This window comes from Sturnira hondurensis, unplaced genomic scaffold, assembly GCF_014824575.4.
Source record: "Sturnira hondurensis isolate 20B ecotype Veracruz unplaced genomic scaffold, ASM1482457v3 Scaffold0014384, whole genome shotgun sequence".
In the NCBI taxonomy this organism is placed as follows: Eukaryota; Metazoa; Chordata; class Mammalia; order Chiroptera; family Phyllostomidae; genus Sturnira; species Sturnira hondurensis.
In genome coordinates this window covers 27,711,920-27,729,796 of record NW_028087015.1, presented here as the reverse complement: position 1 = coordinate 27,729,796, position 17,877 = coordinate 27,711,920, and the positions used below count along the sequence as shown (strand labels likewise).

The 17,877-nt window shown below is 42.4% G+C and overlaps 1 protein-coding gene across 1 annotated transcript in view; it reads right to left on the bottom strand.

Annotated features, from left to right (window-relative positions):
* The window catches only part of XPOT (exportin for tRNA), a 42,203-nt gene extending 35,959 nt beyond the window's left edge, over positions 1-6,244 (bottom strand). Inside the window, exons 1-2 of the mRNA XM_037063071.1 lie at positions 5,849-6,244; positions 2,386-2,519 (exon numbers count right to left, since the gene is read on the bottom strand). Of these exons, the coding sequence (XP_036918966.1) occupies positions 2,386-2,445 (60 nt within the window). The 5' untranslated portion in view covers positions 2,446-2,519; positions 5,849-6,244. The remainder of the gene's footprint in view (positions 1-2,385; positions 2,520-5,848) is intronic.
* Positions 6,245-17,877: the final 11,633 nt, after the last annotated feature.

The window sequence follows — 17,877 nt, the reverse complement described above, 5'->3', positions numbered from 1 at the left end:
TATAATATATCATCTCGATTAGTCAATATTTTTAAAAATGTGGTTTGTGTCCCACTGGTGATAAAATCAATTTTATCAGTCTGGAGTAACAATTAAAAAAATAAAACAAGAGAAAATAGCAGAGTGCACTGTACTTAGCAAGAATAACTATTATTTTGTGGAACTTGCTTTAGTTATGAATTTGTGTATGTATTTACATACACTTATGCATATTACATATATACTGGGTCAAGATGTGCAATTATTTTTTCCTTTGGATTAGAGGTTAAAAAAAAAGCAAACCCCCCACTTTTTTATGTGCTAGTTTCCTGTATTATGTAATTGTATGAATGAAAGAATGGATTTTCTTTGTGCTCTCAGTGGCTGCTGCCACTGGCAGAGAACCAAGACAAATGAAGGTGTGGAAATAGAGATCCCCAAATACTATGTGAAGTGTAAATAATAATTATCTTCAGAAAATAAAAATAAAGCAAGACTAGCAGCTGTAAAATATAGTTCAGTTGTTATGTAACAATATTTCACAAAACCTAGGGTTTCCTTCAGGACTACCTCAAGGGCCAGGGCAGGTGAAAAATTGGAAGTTAATCATGTATGTTGCATTATTGCCTAATATTTCACTTACTCAAAAAGGGGGGATGGGGAATTCAGCTGCTAGCATTGCCACTAACATACCATTTTCTTTAAATAATAGCAAGTTTTAAGCCAAAGACAGATATTCTATTCACAAGAAAAACTTATTCACTAGCTAGAAAGTTTGCAGTGTTTAACTAGATTTTGTACTCTAAAAAATTTTTTTCCCTGGCAATGATGAACAAATCAAATCTTTCATTACACTGTTCTGTGACCTCACACCTTCTTTTTAATGGTCTACTGTCTTTAAGTGGCAACGGAGTCAGTTCACCTACTTTTACTGCCCTTGTAGGAAACAGAACTATGTGGGTGGGCAGTTGTTCCTCTCACCACCAAGCTGAAGTAAATTCCCACTACCAAATGCCAACATCAGGACCATCAGAACTCACTGTCCCTTAAGATTCCTCCTTCTTCATCCTAATTGTCACTTAGGCTGGCTTAATGAGGTATCAGATCAAGCCTGGACCACATATGCCTATGACTTATAGAACCCATTTTTATTGATGAAAAGCTAACTTCTGCATTAAAAACACTAACAATTTATTGGTTTTACTTTTCTGATAAGAAAATCATGGTACATTAAAAAAAATCTGGCAGATGGTAAATTAAAAAAACAACTTCCCAAAAGGAACATCAAAAAACAACAGAGGCTAGTAACGGAATACCACAAGGCTTTTAGTTATCATAACCACACAATACCAAGCCAGGATAAAGGTAAAGGTCTGGGATATTGAACTGTGTGGCTAAGGGTTTAAAGGGGTTAGGTTAAACTTCTATGAAAGGGAGTATTTGTCTATGCACAGAAGACTTCGACTTTTAATGTCTTTTGATGTCCTAACCAGCTGGACAGAAACACTGCAATTAGCTAGATATTTAATTCTCACTTACTATTATTTCCCTTTATCTGTAGGGCTGGTTGCTTATTTAACAGCAGAGGCATGTACATGGTACTACATTAAAAAATACCTGGAATTTTTTTACTATTAAAAAAATTTTCTTTTTAAAGCACAACAAAAAATGCTGTAGTATTTAGAGAAACTGCTAACTTCATTTAGCTCATTTATAAAATATATCCTTTGCTATGAGAAGTAAAAAGAAGAAAATGCCTCTCCTTCCACTCATCCTATACTTCAAACTGCCCACATGTCTTTAAATATTTAATCATAGGCTTGCTTTTTAGATTCCTCTTTTATCATCCAGCTACAGTCATAATTACAGGTGTAGACTACATTATGTTTAATTGTTTACCTTTACCCAAATATCCCAGCACTTCATATTGGATTCCATGGGATCACTTTAAGTAACCAAAGACACAGCATATCGTAACTGCTTACTTACGTGCCGGCCTGGACTAAACAACAAGGATGCTAACCATCAGTGATGTGGAGGTTAAGTAACTTGTGTACCCTAAGCCATGCGATGAGAAAATAACACAAGCATGTCTGCTACTACGGAAAGCCCATTCAACAGTCCTTTGCATTACAGCTTTTAAATAATTACCAATAATGACTGATGTGACACAAAGACCTACCTTGGGTCACATCAGATTTTAATACTTTTACTGAGTCAGCTAAACAGAAAATAAATCACGACCCTCACTGTTTCTGTATTCAGAATATATTCATATACCTCAAATTTGATTACCTCTATCTATTTCCACCCAAATTAAACCTTTATCACATGTACTTTGTATTCAAGTGCTCTAATCCAAATCTGTGGTAACATGCTTTAAAAAATTAAGCCGACTTAACTTACCCTTTGTCTGAAGTCTGAATCAGCATTTGGATTTAGTCCTAAAAGAGCCTGTTCATCCATCCCTGCTGCTATACCTGGAGTTTTCTGATTCCAACAGACGTGCCCTCGGATCCCACAGAAGAATCCACAAACATCTGGACACACAAAAAAGTGGAAAGGAAACAATACTTGATCAACAAAATAGATACTTATCCAGAATACCATAAGAAGTGGATAACAGTATGGAAAGAGGTTTAAGTATTAAAAAAAACTTATTTTGAGCCCTGCCCAGTGTGGCTCAGTTGGTTTGGTGTCATCATGCAAAGCAAAAGGTTGTGGGTTCAATCCCAGTCAGGGCGCATGCCTAGGTTGTGGGTTCAGTCAGGCCAGGGTGCATACTGACAGGAAATGATTGATGTTTCTCTCCCTCTCTTTCTCTCTCCCTACCCTTCTAAGAGCAAAAAATAAAAAACCCCAAAACTTCTTTTGAAACTATCCAAATTACAACTAAAGGAGCCTAAAGTCTCAAGAATGAGCCTGTTAAATACTTCACAAATGTGTAGTTTGTAAAATCTAAAGTATGCCATTAAGGTTCTCACATTTTATTTTTCAAGACCATCAAAAGTATAGAAAGTAATTTTCTACTTTACACAGAAGCATCTAATTTATGCAATGTTATTATGTACTATCTCCAGTATATACTTAAAAATGAAACTGTGCAACTATATTTAAAAAATGACAAATCCAGATTTTATTATGCTAATTACAGTTGTCTACTTCCATACATCAATACCACAAACTTCAAAAAAATTAGAATGCCTGGCTGAGTAGTGACCTCAGAGTTCAATACCCTTCATGGAGCGTCTACAAGCACTTCAAGAGAAGTCAAATGAAAAGAGGAAGGAAGAGGAGAGTGAAAAAACAGGTTCATTTAGCTTTTGAACAATGGGCTAGCTTTTTCACAGATCGCTGTTCTTGCTAGCCAACTCTAGAAATGTATTTGAAAAAGTGTTTTTTAATAATAGCTATAAAAATTGACAAACAACTCAATACTATTCTTATTTTAGAATATTTTTAGATTCTCTGGAAAGTAAGGCACTTTTTCACAATACAGTGTCTTAACATTCTCAAATAAGAATGATAAACCCCAAAGACAACCTGGTTTTTGATGGTATGCGTATTTATTTGAGGAAGCAAGGAACAAACTCTAAATGTGAAAATCACAAGCATTCTCTCAAGGCCTAAGAGATAGGAAGACCAGGCCTTATTACTCCCATTTCAAAGGCTGTGGGGCCTCAATTTTTGTTGTTGTTGTTGTTTGGCTTAATTATCATAACAGAAGAAAAGATCAGAGCCTAAAGAGGCCAAGAGCCTATGGGGTGGGCAATGGGGGCACAGCCATTTAAATTGGTGAGGCTAGGAGAGGACCCCCTCCTACAATGCACTATTTTATCTTCTCCTGAGCATGCCCCAATCAAATGATAAATCAGGATAGATGCTAAGTGCCTTGAAGAAAGCAGACTACAGAAAGGCAGTGTACCTCCCCACTACCCTCAGGATTAAACTCCACTTGTGAAAGACTCACCAATCCGCACCCCCACCCAAGACCAGTGGTATTCTGCCTTTCACTTTAGCATACACAGCTCTTGACTTGTTACTTTGTTAACCCGTGCCTGTCCTTCAGAATTCAGCTTAGAGGTCACCTCTTTCAAGGTTTCTTTGACCCCTATTGTCTCACTCTGCCAAATTGGATTAGATGCTCCTCCTAAATGTTGATAGTCGCTGCCTGCTTACTAGTTTTCTCTCAAGAACCTTAAAGGCCAAGAACTGTCTTGAATACTTATGGCTGTGTCCGTAGAATACAATATTTGGAAAAACCTGGATTTGTACTCCGATCTTGTCATTTTCAAGCTGGGGCCATGTGAACAGCTGCAAAACTTGAAAGAGCACCCTTTCTACAAAACAGGAAAAGGTGCATCTGCCTCATAAAGTCGTAAAGACTTCAATGAGGTAAGAAATGGAAAGCATGTCTAGCACATAGTGACTCCTCAATAGGTTTTTTTTACATTTCAGAACTAGGCATGTGGAGGATGGGGACTACTTGGAGCATTTTAGATTTATCATACCATAGGAGTACCCTGGCATTTTAAACAGATGGCAAAACACAAAGGCATACCCATTCCACCCCCACTCCCAGCCAAAAATGACAAGAAAATTTCCCTGAAAAATGCACGCACAGTTATCAAAGACAAATTTGAGCTTCTGAAAATCCCAGCTTGAGAAGTCCTATTAAAGATTCCTTGAATTGGACATGGGTTTAGAGAAAACTCCTCAAGCTTGGTCAAGTCCCTTTGATTTTACCAAGGGAGCAGTAAGTGGTCCAAACATAAAACATGGCAAAAAAACCCCCAAACAAACCAAAAAACCAACTACCTAAGGAAATACAAACTTGTTACAGTTGTCAGTACAGAAATAATCCTTCAGAGATGGCACCTGGATAATAATCAATATGCAATGGAACATGGGAAATTATCTACTGTGTGCAAACACCTTAAAAGCTACAGCCTGTGTGAAAATGTGACAATTTTCCCCGTAAAAGGCTGCGTGTGAACACAAGTTCTAACAAGGCAGACTTGCAGGCTTAAACATTTGTTACAATGCGATAAACACCTCAGTTACGCATCTAGCAAATGTTATGGAGAAACACGAGCAACATAGTTAAAATACTAAGCCCTAACTTTTCCTGGATAGCCATTATATCAAGAATCAGCATGGAAAAATTCCTCCACGCTTACTGAAAACTATTCAAAGTCCAACACTGAACCTTTCCAGTTTTGACACCACGCTGACAAGTCGCTTTAATAAAACGTAATTTCCTCCAGTAAAAACTAATTAGCACTTTGAAAAAGTACTCCTTTTTCTTCTGGTTACAGAAAGCATCACTCCTGCAGAATTGTGAGTAAGGGTCGAAAAGAGATGGCGTGTCCCTGCTGGCAAATTACTATACAGAAATAACACTTTTTTTTTGTCCTGTTTGCGGGGGGGTGGGGAGGGGGGCGATCAAGTTTAAGTCCTTTGCAGGTGAGACATGCTGTAACTATTACAAACGGGTTTGATTATGTTTATTAAATTATGGTCCACTACTGATGCTGACCCTCTTCGGCTGCCCTTGTCCTCTTCTTTCCACCGGATCCTCCCCTAAAGGAAGCCTCGTGGCAATGGGGGTGATGAAACACCCGGCAACGGGCGGCCACGCACTCCGGACACGCTCGGCGGCGGCTACAAGTAGTACGCACCCCCACCCAGCCTGCCCAGCCTCTGGGCGCACCGCCAGGGAGGGGCCCCGCTCGCACCCCTCCCCAGCATGGGGGCCCCCTGGGCCAGTCCTTCCAGTCAACTTCCACACAGCCTTGCTCGGATCGAGCCGGCTCCCAGTCCATCCTCCCCAGGTCCCAGTCCCTCCGCCTTCGAGCCCCCCAATCACCTTCCCTATCACTCCATCCTGTCTCCCCGCCTGTACTCCCGAAGACCGATCAGCAAAACGGAGCGGTGCCGCACGCAGAGACCGGGGAGAACGGCTCCTGTCCTCGTCGCTGTCGTTCTCCGCCACGGCCGCAGGGCTAACGCCGGAGACCGAGCTGGTCGGGGCCAAGCGCCTCCCGCCGCTCAGCGTCCCCTGGCGCCTTCTCTTGCGTGGCACCGGGCCGGCAAGCTAGCAAAAGCAGGCGGGTGGAGTCGGCGCCCCAGGAAGGGAAAGCGTGCGAAGGCCCAGCTAACGCAGCCGCCGCTGAGTCAGCGCGAAGCGCGTTCCCCGCGTCGGTGCCGCGCGGGCCAGGGCCAGCAGCCTCAAGGAGGACGGACCGCAGCCCGCGGGCCGGGACGAGGGGCGAGAGACTACAAGTCCCAGCATGCACCGTGAAGGCGGTGCTTCCGGGCAATGGAGCGCAAACGCGTCCCGGGAGCTGGCCGGGAGGCGTGGTCGCCAGGGCCTGTGGTGCATGCCGGGATGGGGCGTCCAGCCTGAATCCCTCCCGGGTCCTGATTCCGGTTCTGCAGCAGTTAAAAGCACTGTCGAGATCGTCAAGCGCGTTCTGCAAAACCGGGATCGTCGGGATAGTTGGTAGATCAGACTACGGCGATTCTGTTGACGTGGTTTAAACCACGTGTGAGTCAGCTGTTTAATAGCTCTTCTATCGTCCCACATGTTACTCCCATGAGCGATGAAAATTTTAAATTTCACTCTAAACGTAATATTTGTCATTCATGAAAAAGAGCGCATACGTGGGAAGTCCTACTTGTAGGTTCCTTCTATGGTAGTTACTTATTTTTGTACCGATTTATTAATTTATTAATAATGCATCGAGGCAATACAGGCTTAGGTTGCATATGTTTGAATTCCACCTCCCTGTTCACTAGTTGACCTCAGTTTCAGGTGTGTTACATAATCTGTGCTTCAGTTTATTCATCTGTAAAGTGAGGATGATTCAAGTACTGACTGACCTAAATGGCTTGTGAGGATTGAGTTAATAGAGGTGTTTGGCACACAATAAGTGTTTGGTATTTAGGTTTCTCTATTCATATTCAATACGTGTTGAATACAGACTAGGTGATCTGTATTCACTGGGACTACAGTAAAGAACAAAACTTGGAAAGGGGGAATGGGGAGAGACATAGAATAAAATTAACGTAACAGCCCTGGCGGGTGTGGCTCCGTTGGAGCGTGGTCCCCCATACTGTAGGGTCGCGGGTTTCATTCCAGGTCAGGGCACAGACCTAGGTTCCTTCCCTAGTCAGGGTGCGTGCGTGGGAGAGTAACAATTTAACAAGTTACATTTTAGTAACTCGTGATGTGCAAGACACTACATGAGGCATTTCATATAGAAAGTATCTTGAATCGCTTTTGCATCAGTTTGTAATTTACTTGCTCAGAATGTCAGGGTAGGACTGCTGTCTCTATTTCAGTGTATGCCCAGAGAGTAGGTCACAACTCAGTAAGTGAATTCTCCTGTGGGTTCTTACATTAGCCGTGTAGAGATCAAGTATGGACTATGGAAGCTCAATACTGATCTGGGTCCGAGTACTTCCAAAGTCTTTAATTTGGTCGATATATTGTACTCCCTCATCTTAAAGAACATCAAAATACAGTATATTGTATTGTTGCTGTCTTTACCCTTTACTTTTATAAATTCATTTTGTGGGTACTTCATATGTTAAATATTATATGATGCTTATTTACAATTTAACATCTATAGCTTATCTGCAGTTTCTCTAGCAACATTGACCCTTTATGGTAGTTCAAATACTTAGGATTCTAAAAATGTCTTTCAATTTCATAAATTCACATTACTACAAAACAAATAAGGAAGCACTTGAAATCCAACTGAAGAGGAGCTGAAAGTTATACTAAACTTGACCATCCCATATTCTGGCTACCCTGTGCATGATGAGCAAGTTTCTAATCTCAGACTAATATAAAGTGCCAGGTATTAAAATGTTGACAAGTAACTTATATATGCTTACACATGGCAATATTTTTGTGTATTAATTCTAAACATTTTTGAGCATTTATTGTGCACTGGAAGCAGTTCTAAGTGTTCAGGCATTAATCCTCACAACTCAGTGAGGTAGATTATATAATTATCTCAATTTATGGATGAGGAAACTGAAGTGCATAAAAGTCAGGTAGCAGAGCTGGAATTTGATAAAGACTAACTGCAACTTTAAGCACACATAAGCAGTTGGAAGGGTCTCTGAGAGGAGTTAGGGCTTCTGAAAGTTCTCACACTTTATGTCAAACTCATTTTCACCAGGGACCACGTGAGCTTTACGGTTGCCTTCTAAGGGCTGAATATAAATTCAACTCCTTAACAGTTAAGGAGTAGTTACATTCATACAGTCCTAAAATTATTTCGGACCTTTGAAAGCAATCGCAAGGCTGATGTGGCCCCGCGGTGAAAATGAGTTTGACATCTCTGCTCTATGTGATCACGAGAACCCTACCAGAAAAACTCTGTAATAAAGTTCTATGGTTGTAACTTCCCCTTCCTTTTTCTTCCTTTCTTTCTATAAATACCCTCCGTCATGGCACACAGGTCAGAGTATGCGCTTGGTTTACCATGTCTACATGCACTGGATTGTGATACTTTTTTGGTGACAAAACAACTAGTCAATATTATTTTTCAGTTGACAGATTCAAACCCATAGTCTGACTTTAGAGTCTGTGCTCCTAATCTCTGTCTCTCATACAAAGGTCCATTAAGGATGATGACGTGATAGAACTATAGTGCTAAGTCAGTTCGTCCTATAAATATGCATATGCTGAGTCTCCTTTTCTTAAAACAGTGAAACTTGGTTCTTGTCCCATGTCTTCCCTTTCTTTTAGTTGCCAGAGTACTTGAAATTATTATGAAAGATAACATTAATATATTTCATTATAATTTACAATATGCCTTCCAATATCATTTCTAATTTGTTCCTCTTAACCTTATAGGGATGGAGCAGATATCATCATCATTTTTTTTTAATTTACAGATAAGGAAATCAAGGTGGATTTTAAGTAACTTATCTTGAGTTACATAGCTAGTAAATGGTGGGCCAGAACCCTAGACTCTTTTTTTTTTTTTAAATCAAAGGTGACTGTGCCTTGTCAAAGTCCAGGGAAAATTCTCTGAGTGGTTTTTATTTTTATTTATTTTTATTTTTTATTTTTTAATATATATATTTTTTAATTTAAAGATTTTATTTATTTATTTATCTTTAGAGGGGAAGGAGAGAGGGAGAGAAACATCAATGTATGGTTGCCTTTCGTGCATCCCCTGCTGGGAACTGGCCTGCAGGGAACCGGCCTGCAACCCAGACATGTGCCCTGACTGGGAATCGAACCGCGATCCTCTGGTTTGCAGGCCTGTGCTCAATCCACTGAGCTACACCAGCCAGGGCTATTTTTATTTTTTAATATGTTTCATTGATTATGCCATAACAGTTGTCCTATTCCCCCCCCTTCATTCCTCTCCACCCTGCACACCCCTCCCCACCATCCCCACTTTAGTTCATGTCCATGTGTTACAAGTTCTTTAGCTTCTACATTTCCCATACTATTCTCTTCCTCCCCCCTGTCTATTTTCTACCTACCGTCTATGCTACTTACTCTCTGTACCTTTTCCCCCCTCTCTCTTCCCACTCCCCTGTTGCTAACCCTCCATGTGATCTCCATTTCTATGGTTCTGCTCCTGATCTAGCTGTCTGCTTAGTCTGCTTTTGTTTTAGCTGTGGTTGTTAATAACTGAGTTTTCTGTCCTTTCACTGTTCATATTTTTCATCTTCTTTTTCTTAGATAAGTCCCTTTAACATTTCATATAATAAGGGCTTGGTGATGATGGACTTCTTGAACTTGATCTTATCTGAGAAGCACTTTATCTGTCCTTCCATTCTAAATGAAAGCTTTGCTGGATAAAGCAATCTTGGCTGTAGGTCTTTGGATTTCAGGACTTGGAATACTTCTTTCCAGCCCCTTCTTGCCTGTCAGGTCTCTTTAGAGAAATCAGCTGACAGTCTGTCTGATGGCAACTCCTTTGTAGGTGACTGTCCCCTTATCCCTTGCTGCTTCTAGGATTCTCTCCTTCATTTTAATTTTGGCCAATGTAATTATGATGTGCCTTGGTGTGTTCCTTCTTGGGTCTAACTTCTTTGGGACTCTCTGAGCTTCCTGGACTTTCTGGAAGTCTATTTCCTTTGCCAGACTGGGGAAGTTCTCCTTTATTATTTGTTCAAATAACTTTTCTATGTGTTGTTCTTCCTCTTCCCCTTCTGGTACCCCTATAGTTTGGATTTTGGAACGTTTAAAGATGTTCTAGAGGTTCCTAAGCCTCTCCTCATTTTTTTGAATTCTTGTTTCTTCATTGTTTTCTGTTTTGGTCATTTTTTTCTTCCTTCTGGTCCACTCAATTGATTTTAGTCCCAGTTTTCTTCCCATCACTATTGGTTCCCTGTGCATTTTGCTTCATTTCACTTAGTGTAACCTTCATTTTTTTCATCTAATTTGTGACTAAAATCAACCAGTTCTGTGAGCATTCTGATCACCAGTGCTTGGAACTGTGCATCTGATAGGTTGGCTATCTCTTGGTCACTTAGAAGTATTGACTCTGGGGCTTTGAGCTGTTCTTCTTCTTGAGCCATATTTTGGTCTGTTTTCACTTGTTACGTATGAGGTGCGGAGCCTTAGGTGTTCACCAGGGTGGGGCAACCCAGGTCGCTGGTTTGTGACGCTATATGTAGGGGTGGGGTCAGAGAAGGGCAATGGCATTTTTTTCCTGCTCTTGGATTTTGGTCCCCTCTGCTGCTTCCCACAAGCAAATTGGGCCCTCCTGGTGCTAGTTCCCAGATGTGTGGGCTTGTGCACCCTCCAGGACCCTGTGGGTCTCTCCCACAAACTCTCTGTGAGCCTGGGAGCCTCTCCCAGCACCTCGACCCCTGAAAGTTTTTCCAATTGGTGCTTTTAGGCTTTATTTCCCGACAATAGAGCCCTGGGTTGCGTGGCCTATCTCACCGCTTGTTCCTTTGCCTGGTTTGTCTGCATGCAAATGTGTGACTGTAGTCAGCCAGCCGCCTTGAGCCCTCACTGGGTCCACCCATTGCCACCCCACACCTGGGATCTGCCAACCACTGCCTGTGCACCTGGGTTGGTCCGGCTGTTTTTTCCTGTGTGAACCCTCTCTGCCAGCCACTGACTGTACCCATCTTACCAGTCTGGCTGAATGGTTCGTTGTTGTCAGACTTCCGTACAGTTTAATTTTCTCTCTGTTTTGGTTGCACTCTGGTTTTTAAATATTTGTTGATGATAAACTTAGTTGTGCAAGGAGGTACATACAGTGTTTCCACATATGCCTCCATCTTGGCCAGAAGTCCCAGAATCCTAGACTCTTAATTCTAGATGTAAACCAAAATTAATTTTAGACTGTAATAAAGAATAAAAAGTGTTTATTTGAGCAAAAGGAACTGCAGCCCTGGAGACACAGGTTCAAGGAGTAACTGTGCTGCTGAGACAAAGGGGAGGCTGCCTTTAATAGAGGAAGCTCTCATTCAGGATCCATTCTGGTTCCTGTATTATGTAAATGAGGTACCCAAATTGGTACACTTCTGATTGGTCCAAATTGCACAGTCCTCATTGGTCAGCAATGTTTCCTGCTTGGTTGTTATAGAGCAATCTGATTGAGGGGGCAGGTCTTAGTCCATTGGTTGAAAGACAAAGTGAGAAACTCCCTCATAACTGATGATTCAATCTATGTAAATGAGCAGGAAGCCTGGAGTTCAAACTGACACTCTTCCCAGAATACAGAGTATGTGAGAACCCCTGTCAGCATAAAGCCACTAAGCTTTTTTCATTTCTAAAATTTGGGCCCTCAGTTGACCACGGGGAATACATCTCAGCAGATAATTCCTTCTCAGGGGTCACATCTGTTTTGTAGCCACTCAAGGCTGGGCAGATTTACGTGGGATTTGGGCAGATGATAAAATTTACAGAGCCATCCAAATACTTGACATGCCTTTATTCTGGGGTGGGGTGATCCATCTGTGCTACAAGCCACAAGTCACACCAAGGAAGTCCCAACTCACTTATATACTAAATGCATACAAAGGTGCCAACAACTGACCTAATTATAGAACAAAGCTTAATTCTACCCATGCAGGCCCTCACTCAAGGCCACATTGTTGCAGAACAGGTCCGGGGCAGGGTGTACAATATACTATTACCAAAAGAACCCCCCCTTTTCTCCGGAGGTCCCCCCACTAGGTTCACTATGCCTGCCGGCAGAGGAAAGATGTCTCTCAATGCCAGAGACTTATGAAAAGGAAATATTTATTTAAAAGTAATACAGACTAAAGTAGTGACCCAATGGCTTCATTAAAATATTAAAGTCTTTTAGGATACCCACAGATGCAGAGTCCTTCCTTCTCCCTCTGCCCTAGTCTGGGGTACTGTATCTCAGGAAAAGAAGTAGAAGTCCATGATTCTGGCTCCCAGCACCATCCGCTGTGTTACCGCCAGGATCTCCAGTTAATCCAAAGCCACATGGCACCTTCTCATGGCCCACCAGCAAGAGTCCTTTCATCCCTCTTCTTCCAGGCAAAGTCTCTCCTGCTTCCTAAGCCACATGGCAAAAGGGAGCACCCCAAAGCCATGTGGCCCTCACTCTTGCCAAAGCCGCGTGGTTCTCCCTCAAATGGCTGACGCGCCTGGGTTTAAATCCCCGCACCAATCTTCCTCTGCACCCCAATTTCTGACTCCTCCTACAATCTGTTACACCTGCCAGCATTCCCATATCCTTCCAGCTTTACTGGGCTGCCATAGTGAGTCTGGGCAGGTATGGCGCCATGGCATGGAGCCAATCATCTCCAAGCTCTCACACAGGCTCTGTAACCAGGGGGAGTTGCCTCCCAGTTACATCTTGGGTGAAAGTCACTTCCATCCCGCTGACTCAAAGTGTGGCCACAGCTATTTTAACATACCATAAAACCAGTTACAGGTTATAGATATGTTAAATGGCCATGCCAGAGGCTAGCTGCAAAACTGTTGCTATGCAAAACAGCTCTCAGTGGCCCTGCTCCATGTGTCCCATCCCCTAGCTCAGATTGGTGGGGGTGGGGGCATCATATATATATTTTCTCTAATATTTCCTGAACACCCTGAGTTCTGGACCCTATTATAGATCCCTATTTGGGGGGAGCCCTTTGTCTGCAACCTCTGACAACATGAAGAGTCATCTGTACATCTGGGTGAGGGAGCCTCACTGACTTCATTTTCCCTACAACATCGAATGAATATTCTCAGGGTCCACATTCCTTCTTAAAATTCTCTCCTCTCTTGACTTCTGATCCTATGTTGTCCCCAAGCTCCTTTGGTTCTGACTGCACCTGTTTATTTTCTTCACTGCACTCCTACTTTTGCTCTTTTTAAAAAAGATTTTATTTATTTGTTTTTAGACAGAGGGGGAGGGAGGGAGAAAGAGAGGGAGAGAAACATCAATGTGCGGTTGCCTCTCATGTGTCGCCTACTGGGAACATGGCCTGCAACCCAGTCCTGTGGCCGGATTGGGAATCCAACCGGTGACCCTTTGCTTCACAGGCCGGCACTCAATCCACTGAGCCACACCAGCTGGGGCTCATGTCAGTGTAATTCTTAGACCACCTAGAAAAACAGTGAGGGAAGGGGAAATTTTTCTCTTCTGCTACAGCTGCCTTCTGGTTTTCTACCCTTACTTAGTAATTATCTACTTTTATTGCTTCAACACTCTATTCTACGAAGATGACCCCCCATTTTCTACCACTGGTAGTAATTCTGTACTCCCAACTTATATGACCAGACTATCGTTACCACCATTAGGGTTCTTAGGTTTCCCAAGATAAAAATCAAGAGTAGCCGGGACTGGGAAGCTCAGTTGGTTAGAGTGTTGTTCTGATACACCAAGGTTGTGGGTTTGATCCTCTGTCAGGGCAGGTGCAAGAATCAGGCAGTGTATGTATAAATAAGTGGAATAACAAATAGATGTTTTTCTCTTTCTCAAATCAATCGATAAAATAAAAAAAATTTAGAGGAAACTCCGGAGGAATTTCCTGGCAGATTTTATTAAGCATATGCTCAAGCACAAGGGAGGTAGCACAGAGGAAGAGAAGGTCCTTTGACCCGGCCCAGGGGTTGGCTGTGCATGGCTGCTTTTATAAGCTGGTGCAAAGCAGGCTTGCTCAAAAATGCGGGCTTTTTGAAAAGGTGAGCTTGTGAAAGGTTCTGGGGAATGGGATTTTCCGTGTCAGGGTGAGGTTTTCTGCCTCCTTTTGTCTGGTCGTTTGGTGACTATTGTGCACCTTCCCTGTGGAGAAAAGATGGTGGTGTTGCTCATTACTGCTACCCCAGGAAGGTCGTGTAGTGGCCGCATCTCGGTGAACTGTGCAAGTGGGTGAGTAGTTTAAATAGGCAGTATAAACAGACATAAGATCAGCTGCCTCTGCCTTTTTGAATAGGGAGTGGTGACATTTTTGCAGTCAGTTCATCATGAATTCCTTCTGACTAACTGGTGTTAGCTTGGCTTCCTAGCCATCGTCACTGGGCCTAAGTCCCTAAACTGTCTCTCTGCTGTTCATCTGTTCTTTCTGTTACTGTTCTTACTTCCTCTACCTTAGATCAGACATTCATAGCTTCTCTCCTGGACTTTAGAAAACACTGAAAGAAAATTACTCATTAGTCCATATAGTACTTTCATAATCAGAAAAAACTTTAAAAGACTACACAACCTACTTAATGGGAGAAGATATTCACAAATGATACATCCAATAAGGGGTTAATATCCAAAATATGTGAGGAACTCATATAACTTAATATCAAAAAAGAATCCAATTAAAAATGGACAGTGAAATCAACATTTCACTAAAGAGGATACACAAGTGGCTCTGGCTGGTGTGGCTCAGTTGGGTGGAGCATCATCGGGCAAACCTAAAGGTTGAAAGTTCATCCTGGTCAGGGCACACACATAGGTGGAAGGTCCAGTTGAAGCATGTTCAGGAGGCAACCAATCAATGCTTCTCTCTCCCTCTCTCCCTTCCTCTCTCTGTAAAAAGCAATGACAAAATGTCCTTGGGTGTGGACAAAGATAAATAATTTTTAAAGGGCATACAAATGGTCAGCAGATCTATGAAATGATGCTCAACAAATTAAAACCACAATGAGATCTCACCTCACACCGGTTAGCATGGCTATCATTAAAAAAATCAACAAGTGCTGGTGAAGATACAGTGAAAAGGAAACCCTCAAGCACTGTTGGTGGGATTGTGAATAAGTATAGCCACTGTGGGAAGCAGGTTCGAGATTCCTCAATTGCCACATGACCCAGCAATTCGACTTCTGGGTATTTATCTGAAAAAAAAAAAACCCAAAACATGAATTCAAAAGATACAGGTACCCCTACGTTCATTGTCGCATTATTTGTTAACAGCCAGGACATGGAAGTAGCCCAGGTGTCCATCAACAAGTGAATGGATAAACATGTGGTACACACACATAATGAAATCTTATTCAGCAATAAAAACATAATAAAATCTTGACATTTGTGACAACATAGATGCATCTAGAGAGAGCATTATGCTAAGTGAAATAAGTCAGATAGATATACTTTTTTCCTTTTCTTAAGATTTTATTTATTTTGAGGACTTCCGCCAAGATGGAGGCATAGGTGGAAACACTGTGCCTTCTCCCACAGCCAAGTTTGAATACAACAAAGGTTTGGAGAAACAAAGACACAGCCAAAGACCAGAAAATTGAATTATACGGAAGTCCGACAACTACTAACCATTCAACCAGGGCGGTAAGAGGGGCAGAGCCAGCAGCGGAGCAGGGTCGGGCAGGACAGATCCCCCAACCTAGACGCGCAGGCAGCCCGGAACCATTTGGGGTGCGGGGCAGACTGACCGAGGTCGCACATTCGCGCACAGTGAGACGGACCACGCAGGCCCCAGGGGGTGAACCCAGTGGTGGAGGGCTGACGGTGGTGGCACACTCACGTGCAGTGGGACAAAATGTGAGGGCCCAGTGACGGTGGCAGCTGCTGCGCCGGTGGGGGCCGTGGCGGCGGGCGGCAGACGGGACACCATTTTTCCTCTTTGACCCCGCCCCCACGTACAACGTCACAACCCAGCGACTGAGTTGCCCTGCTCTGGTGAACACCTAGGGCTCCGATCCTGCTACGGAACAGGCACGAACAGCCCGAAAGATGGCGCAAGAAGAACTCAAAGTCCCAGAGCCGATAACTCTAAGCGACCGACAAATTGCCAGCCTCTCAGAAGCACAATTCAAGACACTGTTTATAAGGATGCTCACAGAACTGGTTGATTATAGTCGCAAATTAGAGGAACATATGAAGGCTAAACTAATTGAAATGAAGGGAGGTGTCCAGGAAACCAATAGTGATGGAAAGGAAACTGGGACTCAAATCAATGGAAAGGACCAGAAGGAAGAACAAAATATCCGACCAGAAAGGAATGAAGAAATGAGAATTCAAAAAAAATGAGGAGAGGCTTAGGAACCTCCAGGACATCTTGAAACATTCCAACATCCGGATTATAGGGGTATCAAAAGGGGGAAAGAAACAGCCACAAGTGGAACACTTATTTGAACAAATAATAAAGGCGAACTTCCCCAGTCTGGCAAAGGAAATAGACTTCCAGGAAATCCAGGAAGCTCAGAGAGTCCCAAAGAAGTTAGACCCAAGAAGGAACACACCAAGGCACATCATAATTACATTGGCCAAAATTCAAATGAAGGAGAGAATCCTAGAAGCAGCAAGAGATAAGGGGACAGTCACCTACAAAGGAGTACCCATCAGACTGTCAGCTGATTTCTCAAAAGAGACCTTCCAGGCAAGAAGGGGCTGGAAAGAAGTATTCCAAGTCATGAAATCCAAAGACCTACAGCCAAGATTGCTTTATCCAGCAAAGCTTTCATTTAGAATGGAAGGACAGATAAAGTGCTTCTCAGATAAGGTCAAGTTCAAGGAGTTCATCATCACCAAGCCCTTATATGAAATGCTAAAGGGACTTATATAAGAAAAAGAAGATGAAAAATATGAACAGTGAAAGGACAGCAAACTCACAGTTATTAACAACCACACCTAAAACAAAAGCAAACCAAGAGGACAGCTAGACCAGGAGTGGAACCACAGAAATGAAGAACACATGGAGGGTTAGCAACAGGGGGGTGGGAGGAGGAGAAGGGGGGAGAAGGTACAGAAAATAGCATAGACAGTAGGTAGAAAATAGATAGGGGGGGAGAGTGAGAATAGTGGGGGAAATATAGAATCTAAAGAACTTGAGACATGTGGTTATAAACTAAGGGGGGGGGAATGGTGAGGAAGGGAGTGTGCGGGTGGAGAGGAATGAAGGGGGGGAATAGAACAACTGTAATGGTATAATCAATAAAATATATTAAAAATAAAAATATATAAAAATATAAAAAAGATTTTATTTATTTTGAGAGAGTGGGGAAGGGAGGGAGAAAGAGAGGCAGAGAACCTTGGGCCTGTCCAGTAACCCAGGCACGTGCCCTGACCTGGAATGAACTGGTAACCTTTCAGTTCGCAGGCGGGTGTTCAGTCCACTGAACCACACCAGCCAGGGCCAAACAGCATATGATTTCACTTATATGTGGAATCTAAAAAACTGAAACAAATGAATAAACAGAAGGAAAACAGACCCATACATATAGGACAATGGTGGTTGCCAGCAGGGACAGGACCAAGGAGTGGGTACATTTAAAAGTTAATTAATTTTTAAAAACTGACTATAATAAAAGGAAAAAAGAAATAATTTCATTCACCCTTTGAGTATTTGTTGAATGCTACCTCCCTCATAAAGTATTTCCAGATTTCCTAAACCAGGCTTTTTTTTATTATTTCTTTGATGTTGATTTTTTTTGATGTTGATTTTTTTAACCACTCTTATGTCATTAATATATTTTACTATGTTCTTCTT